Genomic DNA, 20,357 nt, shown 5'->3' with positions numbered 1-20,357 from the left:
CATGTAAAAATGTTTGTTTAAAGTGTCCTTATATTACACATACTTGAGAAGCTCTGTGTTATGTCCCATTATGCTTAAGCAACCATTAAAAGCCATGTCTTAGAAGACTGTGACACAGGGAAATATTTTCAATACTATATAACTTAAAGCATACAAAAGGTGGTACAGTCTCACTCTGATTTTATAAAATATACAAAGCACACGTAGACACAGAAAAGAAGAGACTAGGAAATACACTGAAATGTTAACAATGTATATGCTGTAGTAGGAGTATTACAGGTGTTTTTTTAATTAATGTTGCTATTTGCTTTTTGATAATATTCTATATTTATAATAACTTTATTATAAGAGTGAAATTTAAATATTACCAAAAAATTCAATTTTAATAGCCTATCCCATCAAAGTTTCCAAAACCTGCTGCTAAAAGAAAAAAAAAAAATCACACTTTCAATCCAGTTCTAGCTCAAGCTCTTTCTTCTCCAAAGAAATGTAACCAATCCTAAAGAAATATTTGTTCAGACTTAAAAGCATATAAAGTCCTAGTCAACCAATAACTAGGTTTTAGGAACCAGGGCTACAAGGATGAACAAAGGACATGGTGCACTCCAGAAGCTACCATTCTGGGGGAAGCACAGCATAAATCAACAGTTAGTCAGTGGTACTAAGGCATAATGACAGGAGCGTGGAGAAGGGGTTTCATAACTCATTTTGATGGGGAAGATAGGGCAGGAAAGGCTGCCACAAGGTGACACGTGAACTAAGTGCTAAGAATGCAGGAGAAAATGGGTGCAGAAAGGTAAAATGGCAGATTCCCCAGCAAGTAAAATCTAAACATAGGTCTTGTGACACTGGAATCACTGACCACCCTAGACCAATCTCTCCTAGGCTCCTACAGCACTGGTCTTTGCCATTTATATTGTCTGCCATTATAATTCAAGCTGCTTCCCCAACAAGATTGTAAACTCAGAGGGGAATACCATGTACACTGTAGACTCACTATTCATCAATGATAGTATCTTTAGACTTCTAATGGGAATTAAACTCAACATATTGTAGCCTCTGTTGGTATGCAAAAAATTATACGTCTATCTAGACTACACCCATTTTTGCCTCTAGAAAATTATATCAGAAGATCAAAACAACAGATTCATTCCTATAGTCCTCACAAGAATGTTAACCTCTCTACTTATAAACCTTAGCCCTTTCCCTTGCTCTTGCAAGCCAGCAAACCTCCAACTGGTATGTTTTTCCAAGGCAGGCTAAGGAAAGACATGATTGCCTATCCAAGAAAATCTTCAAAGTGTACTGCGGTGATAGTTAATGATACCTAAATGCTGTGGCTTATCTGCTGGGGTGAAACTCTCAGAAGATGTTCCACCTTTAAAACAGAAATGTGAATAATTAGAAGTAACATAAATGTCTAACCAGGGGAAATGTGAACAGAAGGTATGGTATATTCACAGACTTTTTTTTTTCTTTCTTGTCTTTTTTTTGCATTTTTGTTTTTTTTTTCTTTGTTTTCACACACATGTTTATAAGACTTATGTACATGTCTAGAATTTGCTTTAAGATATTTCAGCAAAGAAACAATAAAAGGGATAGATGAAGCCACTGTGATGAAATCTTGATAATATTTGAAACTGAGTGTGTGTGACCAACCCAGAAGCAATGAGCACCCCTTAAAGCCCATGTGGTTTCTAGATACCATTTTTAATAAAAGAAAAGAACTCTTCGAGGAAATGGCTAATTCCAAGTATGGATCAGAAACGTACAAGATAGGCCTGGAACATCTTGTCGTATCAGATAACAAACTGTTGTATCAGATAACAAACCTACTAGTAAGGTTATGTCAAAAGGACTCAGAAGCCAACTTGAATAGCCTCCCACTGGCTCAAGAGTACAATCTGAGCATCAATAAGGACAACAACCAGAACAGGTTCGAACACATCAAATGTGTATAAATGTGTGAGCTCATAATGCTACCCCCAAATACCTTAATAGATCACTTTGAAAGCTACTAAGGAATCCACTCACTATTTTGACAACTGGTAGATAAATAAAAAGAAGCAAGCATAGGGCTTCCCTGGTGGCGCAGTGGTTGAGAATCCGCCTGCCAATGCAGGGGACATGGGTTCGAGCCCTGGTCCGGGAAGATCCCACATGCCGCGGAGCAGCTGGGCCCGTGAGCCACAACTACTGAGCCTGCACGTCTGGAGCCTGTGCTCCGTAACAAGAGAGGCCGCGATAGTGAGAGGCCCGCGCACCGCAATGAAGAGTGGGCCCCGCTTGCCGCAACTGGAGAAAGCCCTCGCACAGAAACGAAGACCCAACACAGCCAAAAATAAATAAATTAATTAATTAATTAAAAAAAAAAAAGAAGCAAGCATAAAGCTGGGGGAGGGGTAGCTGTACATTCCATTATCATTCAAGGCTGCGGCAATTCCATCCTGTGTTTTCTCTTGGACTAAAGTATTAGCAGGGCCAAGTACTAACAAATGAGGCATTTCTTCTTTTTAATATGTGGAAAAATACATATAACATAAAATCTACCATCTTAACCATTTTAAAGTGTATCGTTCAGTGGCATTAAATATTCACATTGTTGTGCTACCATCACCAACATCCATCTCAAGAACCTTTCATCTCGCAAAACCGAAACTCAGTACCCATCAAACAACAGCTCCCTATTCTTCCCTCCTCCCAGTTCCTGGCAAGTCTCTATGAATTTGATTCCTCTAGGTACTTCACTGAAGTGGAATCACACAATATTTTTCTTTCTGCGATTGGCTTACTTTACTTAGCATAATGTCACGGAGGTTCATCCATTTTGTAGTAAGTCCATGTATAGAAATTTCCTTCTTTTTTAAGGATGAACAATATTCCATTGCATGTACATCCATATTTTATTTATCCATTCATCTGCTGATAGACATAAGGGTTGCTTCCAAATGAGAAATTCTGACCCAATGCTAGTGACAAGACACTCAGGAGACTGGCCCCGGAACAGAGCAGTCTCTTTGATGTTGTGAACACAATCGAAGAATCAATGCAGTAATTAGGACCACAGAACAGAAAGCTGCTAAAAGGAATTTCCATATGGCTATCTGTCCCAGGAATTGGGACCAGAAAGAGCATTTGTTTACTGAAATATGTTGATATAAAGCCCTGGCTGCTTAGGATGGTCTAGAAACAAATCTTCAATTCACTCTAGTTTCTGAAGACCTCCTTCTCCCCTGTTCATTTTTCTCCCCAGCTTTACTGAGAAATAATTGACATATAACATTGTGTAAGTTTAAGGTGTACAACATGTCGATTTGCTACATTCATATACATTCATATGATTATCACTGTAGCTTTAGCTAATACTCCCATTCACATCACATAATTCTCTTTTGTGGTGAGAACATTTAAGATCTACTCTTTTAGCAATTTTCAAGTGTACAATACAGTAACTAAAATTACAATGCTGCGCATTAGATCTCTAGAAGTTATTCATCTTCTAATTGGAAGTTTGTACCCTTTGATTAACATCTCTTCAATTTTCCCATCCCCTAGCCTCTGGTAGCCACTCTTCTACTATTTCCTTAAGTTTGGCTTTTTTAGATTCCCCACGTAAGTGATATCATGCAATATTTGTCTTTCTCTGATTTATTTCACTCAGCATAATGCCCTCAGGGTCCATTCAGGTTGCTGCAAATGGCAGAATTTCCTTCTCTCTCATGGCTGAATATTATTGCATTGTGTGTGTATGTATGTATGTATGTATATGTGTGTGTATATATATATTTTTTTTTCACATCTTCTTTATCCATTCATCCATTCATAGACACTTGGGTTGTTTCCTTATCTTGGCTAGTGTGAATAATGCTGCAACGAACGCTGTGGTGTAGATATTTCTTCAATACCCTATTTTCACTTCCTTTGGATATATACTCAGAAGTGGAATTGTTGGATCATGTGACAGTTCTATTTTTAGTTTTTTGAGGACCCTCCATACTGTTTTCCATAGTGGCTGCAACAATCTGCATTCCCACCAACAGTGCAACAAGGGTTCCCTTTTCTCTACATCCTTGCCAACACTTGTTATCTCTTGTCTTTTTGAGGACAGCCATTCTAACAGGTGTGAAGTGATAACTCATTATGGTTTTGATTTGCATTTCCCTAATGACTGCTGATGCTGAGCACCTTTTCATGCACTGTTGACCATTTTAACTTGTCCGCTCTTACCAGCCTGCATGTTCTCTCTTGTCTACCTCTCCAGTCTCATAGCCCACTACTTCCATCATCCTGCTGACCGTCCAGCAACACCAAACTGTTTTTAGTGTCCTGCACACACTCTTCAGGCCCTTGCCACCTGGCCTCCACTGTCAGTGATTTCTCTGGCTGGAAAGCTTTCTTCTCTTGGCTTACTTCTAGTTAGGGCCATCTCTCAAGGAACCCTTTCTTTTTCTTCTTTGTAGTCCCAGAATTTGAGTGCTTGGCACATAATGGCTGCTTGATAAATTACTGAACTAAATTATATTTGTTACATTCACATTCTCTGTCGAGAAGACAAGTTTAAAGAAAAATTCAAGGATAATAGGATTTCAGGTAATTTTTATTTATACTTTAATATTGTTCAAATTTTCTGATGTGCTGACTTTTCAAATTTACCTTTCAGAAAAATTTAAGAATAATCTGATCAAGAATAAAGCGGAGGAATCAGTCTACCAGATTTGAAGACTCATCCAAAAGCTAGAGTTATCAAGAGTATGTGGTATTGCAGAGGGACAGACACATGGGACGATGGATCAGTACAGAGAACCCAGAAGTAGGCACACACAAATTGCCCAACTGCTTTATGACAAAGGTGCACAAGCAATTCAATGAAGGCAGCACAGCCTGGTCAACAAACGGTGTTGGAGCAATCAGGCATCCATTCAAGTACTACTACTACTACTAATGAATAAAGTAAAATCTCAATCTAAGTTTCACATCTTATACAAAAATCAACTTAAAAGAGATCACGGACTTAAATGAAAAATATGAAACCATAAAATATTTGGGAGGAAAAACACGGAGAAAATCTCTGCAACTGGGCTAGGCAAAGAGTTCCTACATTTGACCAAAATAATACAACCCATAAAATGGAAAATTGGTAAAATGAACTTTATCCAAATCAAAACCTTTTGCTCTGGAAAGACCTTGTTAAGTGGATGAAAAGACAAGCTTCAGACTGGGAGAAAATATTTGCAAACTACATTATTTGATGAGGACTGGTATCTTGAGCATATAGAGAACCCTCAAAACTCAACAGTAAAAAAAAGCAAACAATCCAAATAGAAAATGGACTAAAGACCTGAAGAGAGACATTTGACCAAAGAGAATATACAGATGGCAAATAATCATATGAAAAGATATTCAACATCATTGGTCATAGGGAAATGTAAATTAAAACCAATGGGTAAACAGTTAAACAAATGAACTGTAGTACATCCATACTGTGGAACATTGCTCAGCAATAATAAAGAATGAACAAGTGATACATACAAGAACTTGGATGAATCTCCAGAGAAATATGCTGGATGAAAAAAGCCAACCCCAAAAAGTTATGTATTGTATGAATCGATTTACATAACACTCTTGAAATAATAATATAGTAAAATGGAGAAGAGATTAGTGATTATCACGGGTTAAGGATGTGGTGGGTGTGGGATGGTAGAGGATGTGACCATAAAAGGGCAACATAAGGGATCATGTGCTGATGGAAATGTCCTATATCTTGACTGTATCACTGTCAATATATTGATTATCTCATTGTACTATAATTTTGCAAGAAGTTACCATTAGGAGAAACTGGGTAAAGGGTACATGGGTTATCTCTTCACTATTTTTACAACTACATAGCTTCTACAATTACCCAAAAATAAAGTTAAATTTTAAAAAAAGCTCAGGCTTTGGGACAAAGCTAGGTGATGTTGGGCAAGTTGCTTTTTTTTTCTTAGGGCTGAAATGATTAAATTAAGAGGTGAATGGTCTAAGCATAGTGCTTGGCACAGGTAAATGCTCAACAGATGGCTATTAAAATGATAATCAGTTAGAAATAGCACTTCTACTCTGAGAAGTCAGAAAAAGATAAGGAACCATGTGGATACAGGTAAATTTGGAAATTTGGTCACAGTATGTGCTGACAGCTACTCCCTAATAGCTTCAATCTTCTTTGTGAAGAAGAAGGCAATGTCATCCGCTAAGACTGAAGGGATGGATTAACCTTTACTCCCAGAATCTAATCCACTGCCTGGGACACATATATTTAATAAATGAGCTTATTCAACAAATAAAGTTTTCTTAATTCCATTGTTCTTTAGAATCAACACACAACTTTCTCCAAATTAGCCACTAGGGGGCAGTGCTGCCGCCAATCTTTTCCCCTAAATTTTTTAACTCTGAAAATAATAGAAAATTACAGGGCAGTGTGTGTCACAAAGTATTTTTTTCCTCAAGAAGATCTGGTTTCAGCTTTATATACATGTATACATGTGTGTGTTCACACCTGTGCACATGCACGCATGCACACATATACATGCACATTGCAGCATGATGGGAGGGCTGTTCCTTCTGCCAGCCTCCCACTGCAATCATACAGTGATGCCCCAGAGGCAACACTCACCATTTTCCAGAGGTCATTTTTTTTGTAATTCCTCCAGGGCACACAGCAAATACTGAATAGACCTTTTACACTTATAATTAATAAATTAGAAAAGACATCGATGAAGAAATCCCCAAAGCTAATCCTGGTAACATTTGCCATAGCTTCTTCAAGTTATTATTATTTTTTTTTACTCCTACACCTACCTCCTCCCCAAATTATTGATAAAAAAGAAGTAGGTTTTTAAAAAAAATTTTTTAAATAGTTGTAATAGATTTCATAAACTTCTTTTCCCATTGTTTCAGATTCTTGATACATTCTTATAATGAAGATTTATCAATCTGTCATACCACATGGCTATTATATATACCAGAATAAGCAGCAGTTTGGGGGTGTGTATTTAGCATTGGGGCTAGGAAATTTCCTAGTTTGGTTCTAGTGAACTTGGGCCTCTAACGAACAGAGGGAGCTGACAGAGGTTCTAACTTAAAACAGAAATTCTCAAAACCCTCAAAGAAAAGAAGATGTATGGGAAGACTGTTCCCCAAGAGTTTAGGGTTACACAAACCAGCTCAGTTTCAACTAAGGGAAGTGAACTTCCACAGTAGGGGAGACTTCCATTCATACCAATGGAACACATCACACCCTAGTCTAAGAAAAGCTGTTACTAGTTTGGTCTTACAGGCTGGAGCTGCGAGGGAGATGGGAAAAGGCTGAGGTCATCTTATGACTATAGGCTGTCAAGTACTTCAAATGAGAGAAAAAGGTGGTTGACCCCAAAGCCTCTGAACCCGTTTATTTTGAGCTAAAGTTGCCTGGGAACAAAAATACCCAAGAAGTGGATCATAAAGAGAGTCTGGGTGATAGAGTTGAAGTAGTCATCTGTCAATGTAGATACAGTGTCAACGTGTTTGCAAACTGTTTCAAAACAAAGTTTCAAGGTTGTTTAGGGTAGTGTTTTAAGTTGACAATTAAGAGTCACATTTTTACTGGATACTTTATTCCAGTAGGTGGTATGGAATGGTATTACACTTTTATTGATAGTCTTCAGAAGCTCTTTGGGGCCAGAGATTTTTGTTTTTGCTTTATAGTTGTAAAAACATTAATAGCATTACCAACATTGTTTTATATTAACCTAATATAAAAATTCACCTTTCCTAATGAACTGATATGGCCCTCAAGAGGAGAAAAGCTTCTTTCTTAACAATTATAGTTCTTTGGCTACATGGACGTCTCTGAAAATGAGCTTTAAAACTGAGATGAACACTTCATTGTATCATCCCTACTATATTTAAAATCTATGTCCACTTTAAAAAGTCATGTGCTAAATCCTGAGGTTCCCCCCACCCCCCAGCAAATGATCTAAATAAGAGCCTGACTTCATTTACATACACACTCACTTGCACTCCCAACCACACTTCCTTTGAAAAACAGAATGTCACTTCCTCAATCCAGAGGCCAGAAGTCCCTTGGTTCTGATCTGGGGAGCCAAGACAGGAAACTGGTAAGCTTTTGCCTCTCCCCCCATGGACAGCCACTGGTGCAGCTGACAGAGGGCAGGGTCTATTCAGAGCTCCCTTGATGCACTGCAGCTGGAAGGCAACAGCTCACTTCCATGCTGTGGGAATGATCCCAGGGAGTCCAGCACCGAGAGTCAGTTTAACAAGGGCATTTCATAGGAAGGGAAGAGGAGAGGATGGGAGACCGGGACATCTTTTAGGGATCTTAATTCCATTTCCAAACTCAGTCGAATAGCCCAGGACTGATTTCAGCCAATTCTCAGTAACTGGCACCATCTTGTACTTTGACCCCACCAAGCAAGGCATCTTCTGGTGGAGGGGGGGGGGGGGGGAAAGCCAGACCTCTTCACCGCTCACACCAGGCTGTACGACCTTCCCCAGGATGTTGCCAGCTTCTCACTTAGAAAGGAGAGGCTGTCCCAGCAATTTCAGTAAACACTGTCGGTTAGCACCACCTGGCAACTGAGAACCTTGAACTCTCCCGACCCCAGACCCCAAGGACTGCACAACACAAAACCCGGGCCAGTTGTAGCAGACCAAACTGCAGTGTCACCATCGGGGGGGTTGGGTGGGGGGATGCATGTGAGAGGCACACGGAATAAAGGGAAAGAAGGGGGACAAACAAATGAGTCACTTAATACAAGGACTGCACATGCTGCTGACGCTGCCCATGATGCAGAGGCTGTGGACTGGAAGGAAGCAGGCGGCCACCGGGAGGGGCGGTCAGAGAAAGGGAAGGGGGAAAGGGTGTGAGGCGCCTCGCCCTTTGTGGGGGGCGGGCTGCGCGGCCCCACAGCCTACGCCCCCCTTTACCCCCAGCCCCGCAGGCTGGAGCCGCTCGGCGTTAGTATGGTCCCCCAGCCCCGGGAATCAACTCTTTCGGTCTCCAAAAACAATCTAATACAAACTTCAATACTGGATTTAGTTTTACAGGGGGGCTGGCTAGAGAGGCGCCGCCGCCGCGCCCGACCCGCGGAGAACAAGCCGCAACCTCAACCTGGTCGCCGGCCCGCCCCGCCCCTCGCAGCGCACCTGTGACAGGTGTGCAGGAGCCTCACACAGCCCCGAGCCGCGGGACCCGCCGGCAGCTCCTCGCACCCCCCCCCTTCCCCGGGGCTCGCCCTCCCCGTCGGCGCCGTCCCTCCCGGAGCCCCCAGCCCCTCGGCAGGCCGCGGAGCGCCCCCCGCTCGCGCCCTCGGCGGCCGCACCCGCTCCCGCCCGCACTCACATAGCGCCTCAACTTCTTCTCGGGGGGCGATTTCCTCAGCCAGCCGGTGCACACTACGTCGCCGCCGCCGCTCATGCTGTCGGCCGCCTGGAGCCCGCCGCGGGGTCGGCGGACAAGGGCGCGGGCGCGGGCCGAGGGGTCAGCCGGCCGGCGGTGCGCAGCTCGCGGGGGAGGGGAGGGGCCGGGGCGGCCGGCGGCCGCGGGGCGAGGACTAGGCGGCGCGGCCCGGCTGCCTCGCGCGCGCCCGCTCTCCCCGCGCGCACCCGCGCGCTCTCCCAGTCCGGCCGCGGTGGGGGCGCCCCGGCAGGAAGGGCGGCGCGCGCTCGCCACGCCCACAGCCCGCCGCGCCCCCGGGCGGGCCGCCTTCAAAGACGCAAACAGCGCCTCGCGCCTTTGGACCCCAGAGGACCGAGGTTCGCAAGGACGCCTGCGGCCGGCCGCGCCCCCAGGGTCTGGCTTTTTCCCGAAGCCTCAAGCAGTTAGCGGGGCAGACGGCCGCGCCCCTGGTGGGGGTGGGGTGAGGGGAAGGGACTGCGCGGCCTCGAGCGTGAATCGATTTTTCACAGGGGTCGTCAGGAAGGGACCCGAGGGCTGATCCCGTTTCCTATCCATTCCCTGAGTTTCAGGTTTCTGTGGGTCAGGTTCTGGCTGAAATTAGTGATCCGCTTCCCAGCAAGAGTTGCAACTCTTTCGCTCCCTTGGTGGGAGACGGAAAGAAGAAAACAGGCTACTACGTGCTGGGCACTTTTACATTCCTTGCTTACATGATTGTCGTCACAAATCTCCAAATTGGGTGGGCAGTATTATTCCCATTTTATAGATAGCCTAAGGTCCCAAAGCCTTTGCAATGCAGTCAACTTTCTAATTCTGGGCGGTGGATCGGGGTTGGGGGTGATCCTGCTCATCTGCTATTTAAAGTGGGAGAATTGCTTTAATGGCTGCATTAAAGCAATTTAAGGTCCTCTTATTACCAGAAAATAAAGTCCAGCTGGCTCCCACACTGCCTCTGGGAAAAACAATTCAGTAGAAGAAAATTCTTAACGATTTGCAGAATCAAGGAAGCAAAAATGAGTCAATGTACTATTTCATAGTTAATTGGAAGGCAAGGTGGTGTAGAACAAGAAATAGGGGTCAAAATTCCTCAGAGCTCCAACTTACTGACACAGGTTATGAGAACTCTCTCGGGCTCACATGATACAGATGCCTCTTACTGTGTTGTGGTGAGACTTAACTGAGATAAAGCATGCGGAAGCACACACCTGACAAATCGAGCAGTGCGGTCGGCATGGTAGATAGAGGGGGAAAAAACGCCAGAAACCTTTGGTAAGGGCTCTTTTCAACTCACAAAGTACTTTTACAAGCAGCATTAAAAGGGAGGTCCTCCCCCCAGCTTCTTTGAAAAGTGGATAGTAACCCATTATATCAATAGGGAACCACTGCGGGCAGATGAGTAGAATCAGCAGCACCTCACATTCCGCGTACAACTTTAAGGCTGTTTTGTTCATTTCCCTATCTCTGTGCAGCAAACCTAGTTGTTTCAAACAGTTGGACATCCTTCTCATTTTACAGATCTTCACTGGGTTGGGGAAAGCTCAACCACTTCAATCAGTCCGTAAAAGCTAATTCTTTACTATATGCATAGATCTTCTAAGCCCCCGGGAGGGTTTAGAGATCAGCAACCCTGGACCCAATATTTCACCGACTTTCTTCACTATCCGGTGTGCTACTGGATTGCATGTAAAACCAGAACAGTCAGGCTATAGCTGGAACCAGAGCCTCTTAGCCTTCCAACTGAGGGATCCTTAAGCCTCATATAAGGGCCACCACCAGAATTATGGCCATTTTAATCTCTGGCTTTAAGTACCTTAAAACCCGTGAGACAAATATCAAAATATTCAAAGCCTGCCAAATCAATCAGGAGGCGGTGACTCCGGACCAAAATAAAGCAATCATCTGACTTCATTCACTTCTGAGTCATGGTGCCAAGTCTCAGGGATTGCAGAGTCTGAGAAATCTGCACGGCTTATTTGCAGCTGAGGTTTGTGATACAAGTCAGGCATACACGGGCCCTATCTTTCCCTAGAAGAGTAGTCTTCTATTACGTATCTTTTAATAGTTATATGATTCAAGACAGACTGGGAGACCGTTCAGCAATGGTTAGTTGGGCGTTGGGCTGCACTCGGCCAGAAACTTTTTCTTATTTTTAATGAATAGAGTTTATTTATTTATTTATTTATTTATTTATTTTTCGCTGCGTTGGGTCCTCGTTGCTGCACGCGGGCTTTCTGTAGTTGCAGCGAGCGGGGGCTACTCTTCGTTGCGGTGCGCAGGCTTCTAATTGCGGTGGCTTTTCTTATTGTGGAGCACGGGCTCTAGAGAGCAGGCTCAGTAGTTGTGGCTCACGAGCTTAGTTGTTCCGCGGCATGTGGGATCTTCCCAGACCAGGGCTCGAACCCATTTCCCCCGAAGTAGCAGGTGGACTCCCAACCACTGCGCCACCAGGGAACTCCTCGGCCAGAAACTCTTGAGGGTCTTATTTTGTTTAGCAAAAGACGCCCCCCGCCAATATTGTTATTTACAATTTCATGTGGAAACATGTTTGATGTTTTGAAGCCAGTGACAGGAGGGGCCTTGAAATACAACAGAGTATCAACTTCAGACATCTTCTCTGAACACAGCCTTCCTTCCCCAAAGTTTAGAGGAAGGGGCTCTTCTTGCTGGTCTACCCCCATCCCCCAACCTTTTTTATTACTCAGTTGCCAGCACCCAGCTCAGGCTGCTCTTCCGCGGAGGGACTGCTGCTGAGGTCCCGGGCTGCACCCCCGTGTGGCTCAGTCTTCTGAGCCTGAGGTACGTGCCAGGCCTGGAAACAGCCTTCGGATAGAACGTTCCTGTCTGGGCTTCTGGGCCTTTATTAAGTCCTCTCCACTCCCTGCTGTTTTTTTGTTTTGTTTTGTTTTTTAATGCTCCTTGGTTTTCACTGGAGAGAAATGGAAAATTATTTGAATGGTTTATTTACATGAAGATCGGCGCCATCTATCGGAACCAGTTGGGACGACAGCCCCCCCCTCCCCTGGACATGCATCACTAGTCTATAATTTAGGCAATTTTGATTAAAGACCACCGGTATTTCCTGGGGGAATTAATGACCGGCTGCAAGGAGCGCTTTGGGCCATTAATTCTATATTCTCATTAAATCCCCAGGAAATGACCCATCTTACGAGGAGGGTTTCTCTGGAGGAGCGTTGCAGAGATTAGAGAAATGCACACCTGGGAGGAAAGCATGGGCACCACGCTTTGCTCCTGCCCCTCCCCCCCACAAAGCCTGAGTTCTAAAGGGTGCACTGTGGCTTTGAGTGTCGTCAGCGACAGCCTGCATCCGTGCCTGTCTGGGAGTTGAGGGTTTGTGGCCAGTGGCAGGTGCATGGCTGGTGGCACGCTCCCAGAAGCGAGTTGGAAGGGCTGGAAGGAGAGCTGTCCTCAATTGCACACCAGGCCGGCTGATTAATACCGCCCACGCTAAGCCTGACGTCAGGGATCGGACTGGGGATGGGGATGAATGTTTGTGTCCTAGCCCTTCTGCCTTTTCTCCCTTTCAATTTAGTTGACAGGTTGATTTCAGAGCTGAGTGCTGCTTGCCAAGGTCAGTACGACCAGCTGGGCCCCCTCAGCTGGTGACTTGCAGGACACTTGTCTCTCAGGCATGTTGTGGTGGGAGCCTCTTTAACCCCTGGGTGCTTTGAGCCCACTTGGTTCCCTCAATCAAATTACTCCCACCTACTCAAATCAACTTTTGGCATCTGGTTGGGACTAAGATCTGGAAACGGGCTTGGGGTGTGGTTGAAGACTGAACTGGGTTTCCTCCCTGTCTGAGAGTTGCTTGACATTACATCCAGTGGGAGACATTTTGGAAATAAGCTTTCTTAAAGTAAAAGTTTAAGTCGTTCCCCAGTTTCTCCTTTGTAAAGGATAAGAACCTGTGCTAATTGCTTCGGGGCAGATAGGCTCCTGGGACATTTCTGCTGACAAGGTGGTGATATCAGTGTACCCACAGATCATGCTGCAAAATCAATTAGCATATTCTTGGAAGAACAAAGACTGTCAAGGTCCCTGGGAAAGTGCCTTAGTACTCCAAACCCTACTTTGCATGATCACCCCTTACTTCCTTCAGAGAGTACTCCTACCTTGAATTACGTCTTGAACATATGTCAAGACCCCTTTCCCTAAAATTCACTGTCTTCAATCCCCAACACAGTTGTTCATTCTTAGATTCACACTGCACCTATATAAACTGGGTTATCACACTGTACTGCAAATATTTGTTTCCTTGTCAAGGAACTGTGAGTTCCTTGAGGACAGGACTGCATCTTCCTCATTTTTGTATCCCTAGAACCTCCAAGCATGGTGCCAGGCACAAAATAGATGCTCAGTAAATGTTTGAGAATGAAGGAACCAACCCTTAAAGGATGCCAAGTGGGAGCTATGGACCCCTGGGGCATCTAGAACTCTTTGATCATCCACACCAGATAATAGTATCTGTGAAGGTACCTATACGCAGCTGAAGTGTTTAAACCGCAGGGACTAGCCTGATGGGAAGGGCTGAACAGCTGGAGGTAATTCTATGAAGTTTCGCTTGTTAACCCTTGGTTTCCAAATCTATCATACAGGTTCCCCAGATACTCTCCTGTCTGGGATTAAGAATTAATATCATTTGCGGTTTATCTGATATCTGGCTTCGTTTTGATAATTCTACCAGGCTCTGTCACTTAACCCCTTGTACCAACACTAGCAAGGCTGGAGGAATCATGTTCCCTAACTCAAAGTGGGTTTCATACAACAGCTGACCAGAAATGCCCTTTCTTCTGCACCAAATGCATGCATAGTTGCTGTGCAGGTTTGCTAGTCTTTGTTTTGCTGGGGATCCAAAGGCCACAGGTGATTATCTCATCTAACTCTCTAATTTTAACCAGTTATCCAAGACGAGTGTTGGACCTATACAGCCAGTGATGTGTTGGTAAAAGTTTAAAACCCGGCTCTCTGGTGGTGGTAGTAGCCTTGATTGGTAGTATGTGACAATTTTTGTGGGGCAAATACTAAACCTCCTACAATTCTTCCCCCCAAACAATTTCAAGCTATCAACTTCATGTCTCTGAATGCAGAGTTAAGAGATGCACAGTAATACACCTTTAGTATTTCCATCAAAAAGATACAATAGACATAACTCCAAGAGCAAAGATAATAGTAAAATGTATTAAAATAATTAGTAACTGATGAGTTTTGTTTATTCCCTTTGTTTTTATATAACTTACTTAACTGTAAGTTTATATGACTTAATTTTTAAATTAAGGTATCATTCACATACCATAAACATCACCCTTTTAAAGTGTACAACTCAGTGTTTTTTAGTGTATTCACGAGTTGTGCAAATATCACTGCTAATTCAAAACATTTTCATCATCCCAAAAGAAACTCCATGTCCATTAGCAGTCACTCCTCATTCCCCCAACCTCATCCCCTGGCAACCACTAATTTACTTTCTGTCTCTATGGATTTGCCAATTCTGGATATTTCATATAATCGGAATCATATACTATATAGCCTTTTGTGTCTGACTTTTCACTTTGTATAATGTTTTCAAGGTTCATCCATGTTCTGATGTATATCAGTTTTTCTTCATTCCTCTTTACGGCTGAATAATATTCCATTATATCCATGTACCACATTTTATTTATCCATTCATCAGTTGATAGACATTTCAGTTGTTTCCACTTTTTGACTATTATGAATAATCTTGCTATGAACCTTCATGTACAAGTTTTTGTGTGAACCTATGTTATCATACTCTTGGCTATATAACTAGGAGTTGAATTGCTGAATCGTACTGTGACTCTGTGTTTAACTTTTTACAGAACTCTTTAACTATTTCCCACAGTGGTTACATCATTTTACATCCCTACCAGCAATGTTTGAGGGTTCCAATCTGTCCACTTCGTCTCCAATACCTGTTATTTTCCACTTTTAATTATAATTTAATTTTAACGTTATTCTTTAGCAATCAGCTTGCAAATTTTTCCGTAACTTAACAATCCATTCTCACAGGCTGGTATGAGCCAGCCCAGCATACCACTGCATACAGCCCTCCACAAAAAAATCCCACTGTCCTTCTCTGTAGTCAGTTCCACTTCTTTTTGCCGACAAGAGGAATACTCAACAGATTTGGATTTCCTTCTTACATCCTTCCTATAGAAAACTGAAACAGGAGATCTCAGGTTTTTTTCTCTTCTGGAATGACGAAGATTTTTAATTCTGGAGAATCACAAGGTTTTCAGCTCTACCAAGCACTCTGGGCAGAACAGAGTGTTTCCCTCCTCCATTTATGTTGAGAAACAAAAATAAAACCCAAAATGTGTCTTCCTGACACCCAGATGTATCTTCTGGATGAGCTCTCAAGCAGTTGCTTCAACAGGGCAAACAGCTGTGGTCTGTTTCAACATAATTTGATGTAATCAGGGTTAATTTTGATGATGCAGTAACTCTGTAGACTGTTTTTTAACTGGATTACTGTTGGGTCAACAATCATGTGGCATTACATTTAGTGGCTGAAACAAAAGCCAGAATTAAAACAGCTTCCCCCCAGCACCCTTCTAAATGACAGCCCCACTGGGATTGGAAGTTATGAGGCACATTTAACATAATTAACTAAAAACAGAAAGTAGCTGCAGTCGAATTACATGCAAGCTTCTCCAAGGTCCAGTGTCCACTGAGAAAAGAGCTGGAAACTTACTTGTTGTTGTTTTCTTTTCCTAGAGTCGTTAGAAACATGTTGGCAGACATCATTATAACTTCATATTTGGAACTGTTTCTGAAGAACAAAGTCTTTATCTTACTTTGAGAGATCTGGCCATGAGTGTTTATGCCAGCCCAACAGCAGGGTTTGGGCTGCTCTAGGCACACACACTTTCTGATTTGGTCTCTTCCCACTTTTCAGTTTTGGCTAGTCTGAAACACAGCTAAGGCCTGTGACAAAAGCCATTCTTAAACAGTTCTGGAAAGCAGAATCTTCAGAAATAGATGTCCTGGGAAGCTGCCAAATGTGCTGGTCCTTCAAAACCACTTTAATCCAATTTTGTAGTTCAAAAAAAGGTCTGATGTGTATCCAATCCCCTCTGTAAATAAGTCTCCATTCATTTCTGTTTTTGTGACTTAAAAGTATCAAGAAACTTGAAAAGCAAAGAAGTCATCACTTACCTTCCTGCATCTTATTTATCAGGAATTCCTCTTCTAAATAATTTCTTGATCAACAAATATTCTAGAATAGAATGTATGATGAAAAGGTAATGAGGCTTAAAGAGTAAGGAGAATTCTTTCCATAAGTCAGACGGTGTACTAATGTCTTCTTTTAGTTGTAAAAGTAGATACCCATTTAAAATTTGCTTAAGCCCCAATAGGGAATTTACTGTTTTTTGTTTTTTTGTTGTTTTAAAAAGAGGTATATCCCATGGAACCCAAGAAATAGTTGAGTGTGGCCTCAGGAAGGGCAGCAACCAAGGACTAAATATAGCAAGAACTAGGCAGCCAGTTTGTGTGTCTGTCTCTCTCAGAGGCCATATGGTTTTTCATCTCTGAGCATTTTGCCTTCAGTTCTTTCTTTCTGCAGACTTTCTCTGTCTCTTAAGGTACATGTTTGTCTTAGAGCTCCTAAGTTTACATGTTCCTGGTTCAAGCAACTAGTCCAGACTCTCTAGTGTTCTCAACCCCAATTTTCTAAGAGAAAATGAGACTGGTCCATTTGGGGTCAGGTATCCATCCCTAGTCCTACCAGCAAGGGAAGCTCATATCCCCAATATGTCTGCTGGGGATTTACTGGCTAGGATAGGGGTGGGGGAATTCTCAGAGGAAAGATGGGTTCGATAACTAACTAGATACCTTGAAAGGTGTTTAAGAGAGAAATGAACACCAATCTTGTTTCTTGCAGGACTTACCCAGTATCTATCATTTGAAACTCAGAAAACACTTAGGCATGTATTTCTGTTCAAGTACAAAATGTTTATATTCTTATATATATTACTTGGGAATGATTATTTATGTACTTGTTATTCAGTTTTTTTTTTAAGTTTTAAATAATTTTTACTGAAATATAGTTGATTTACAATGTTGTGTTTTTTTGGTTCGTTTTTTTGGCTGCATTGGGTCTTTGTTGCTGCACGCAGGCCCCCCTCCAGTTGTGGCGAGCAGGGGCCACTCTTTGCTGCGGTGCGCGGGCCTCTCATTGTGGTGGCCTCTCCTGTCGCGGAGCACGGGTTCCAGGTGCGCAGGCCTCAGCAGTTGTGGCTCGCGGGCTCCAGAGCGCAGGCTCAGCAGTTGTGGCGCACGGGCCTAGTTGCTCTGCAGCATGTGGGATCCTCCCGGACCACGGCTCAAACCTGTGTCCCCTGCATTGGCAGGTGGATTCTTAACCACTGCACCACCATGGAAGTCCATGTTATTCAGTTCTCAATAAAGATTTTCTGAGAACCTACTATGACAAGTTCAGCATAGGAATACCGAGGTGAGTAAGACCAAGGTTTTAAGAAGTTCAGAGTCTTTCTGGGGAGAGAAATAGATAAGCAGATGTCTATAGTAGCATGTGGGCAATGTTATAATAGAGGTATGTTCAAAGGATTGTGGGAGCACAGAGAAATTATCAGCCCAACAAAATTATCAGTTTGTCCTCCCCTATATGGGGACACACAGTACAGGTTTTCCTTGTCTTTGGGTTTTCCTTGTCTTTGGGTGCCTCACACAGAGAGGCACAGAGTAGGCATCAATTAACGTTTGCTGAATTAGATGATGTAAGCAGTAGCTCCTTCAATTTTGAGGCAAGAAACTTATCTAGATTTAGAGAGCAAGGTGGAAAAAAACACTAACTGAAAATATGAGCGACTCCAACTAAATTCGTCTTAGGACTTGCTTCTGAATTTCCTCCACCAATCAAATAATTCATTCAACAAATATTTACTGAGTACCTACTATGTGCAAGGCACTTGGCTAGGTGCTGGTTATGTAATGATGAATAGCATGGAGAGGTTCTTGACAAGCCTACTAAGTCACTGTACTCCAGAAGCAGTGCCGGAGAGTTGCCCTAGAAACTCACCTTCAGTAACAGATTACAATGACAAATTACTAGTTGAACTCATAGTTTCTTTTGATCCCTGACTTTCTTTTTTTTTTTAAATTATCTATTTATTTATTTTTGGCTGCTTTGGGTCTTTGTTGCTGCGTGTGGGTTTTCTCTAGTTGTGGTGAGCGGGGGCTAATCTTCTTTGCGGTGTGCAGGCTCCTCATTGCGGTGGCTTCTCTTGTTGTGGAGCACGGGCTCTAGGCATGTGGGCTTCAGTAGTTGCGGCACGCAGGCTCATTAGTTGTGGCTCACGGGCTCTAGAGCACAGGCTCAGTAGTTGTGGCGCACGGGCTTAGTTGCTCTGCAGCATGTGGGATCTTCCCGGACCAGGGCTTGAACCTGTGTCCCCTGCATTGGCAGGTGGATTCTTAACCACTGCCCCACCAGGGAAGTCCCAATCCCTGACTTTCTGTTCTGTGTTCAGGCAGTGGCTTCAGACTTGGATTTAGGCTGAAAGGGCTAATTTAAAAATTCAATTTATGGAATATTTTAGAGACATATAGGGGGGCAAGTCAGTTTGGGAATTATTTTTTAAGGAATATTTCCCTTTTGTCTGATGGATACATTTACTTTTTTTTGACACCTAATTTTTGATACCTAATATACATTCAAGAGTTATTTAATGAGTACCCTCTATGTTCCAGATACTCTCCAAGGCACTGGACATACAAAGATAAATACACTCTCCTGTTCTCATGGAGCTCACGTTCTGGCAGAGAAGACAAATGACAACATAAGAGGACCAGTATTTTCATATGGTTCTGAGGGAGCATAATGGAGGGAGGGCGTCTGGAAGCCACTGACCAACCCTTGGTATCTAGAGGTGCAAGTCATATAAACACCAACACTAGTAATATAAACACATGAAAATGTAGAAATCCTAGCTGCATTTTGGAGTGTCACCATTCTTGAAATAAAGCCTCATGGCCTCAGACAGTGTGATTAGAGCTGTTAATATTTTGATTCTAGGTGACTAAGAGGTGACAGGTGTCTAGCCTGAGAAGGCCACCCAAGCCCGTTCATAGGCATGTGGAGACAAGCAGTGCTCTGTCAGGATGCAGGGCACACTCCAGCCTGGTGGGCAGGACAGGACTCTGTTGAAGGCTGCTAACCCACTAGAAAAAAGTTAATCAAGAGTGAAATGACAGTCAAAATAAAGACACAAAAGGTCCACATATGGTACCTTTGTGGTTGTTGATCCATGAATAGCCCACTCCTAAGTTTTCTGAGAGACATTAACTAGATACAAGAGCCTTCCTCTACAAGTTAGTAAACTAGAAGTAGGTTGGGTTTCTTTTCAATAAAGTTGACATGTCTGGTTGGGGGAAGGGGTGGAGAAAGGAAGGGGAAGCACCTGGATGTTGCTGTATTGCAGGCATAGGAGGAATCAGAGTGGGAGAGAAAAACATGCACAGAGAAAAAACATGGGAGAGGTAGTGGAAGAGAAAGGAAGTGAGGCAAAGAGATAAAGGTCGAGAGATGTGGCAGGGTCTCTGCCGCATGAGTTCCAGAGCAACACCACTCCGCAGGATGGCTTTCCCATGCTTGATATAGAGGCACAGAAGCCAGCTCAAAGGTCCACACAGGGGACTTCCCTGGTGGCACAGTGGTTAAGAATCCGCCTGCCAATGCAGGGGACATGGGTTCCTGGTCCGGGAAGAGCCCACATGCCGCAGAGCAACTAAGCCCATGTGCCACAGCTACTGAGCCCGTGTGCCACAACTACAGAAGGCCACACACCCGAGAGCCCATGCGCCGCAACTACTGCGCCCATGTGCTGCAACTACTGAAGCCCGCGCGCTCTAGGGCCCACGTGCCACA

At 43.4% G+C, this 20,357-nt stretch overlaps 1 protein-coding gene across 1 annotated transcript in view; it reads right to left on the bottom strand.

The window, feature by feature from the left end:
• Positions 1–9,538, bottom strand: part of GAB2 (GRB2 associated binding protein 2) — a 175,256-nt gene extending 165,718 nt beyond the window's left edge. Inside the window, exon 1 of the mRNA XM_036859539.1 lies at positions 9,377–9,538. Within this exon, the coding sequence (XP_036715434.1) occupies positions 9,377–9,451 (75 nt within the window). The 5' untranslated portion in view covers positions 9,452–9,538. The remainder of the gene's footprint in view (positions 1–9,376) is intronic.
• Positions 9,539–20,357: the final 10,819 nt, after the last annotated feature.

The sequence above is a fragment of the Balaenoptera musculus genome, chromosome 8, assembly GCF_009873245.2.
Source record: "Balaenoptera musculus isolate JJ_BM4_2016_0621 chromosome 8, mBalMus1.pri.v3, whole genome shotgun sequence".
Taxonomy (NCBI): Eukaryota; Metazoa; Chordata; class Mammalia; order Artiodactyla; family Balaenopteridae; genus Balaenoptera; species Balaenoptera musculus.
Note: the sequence above shows the minus strand (reverse complement) of the source record. Positions and strands in the feature narration are given on the sequence as shown.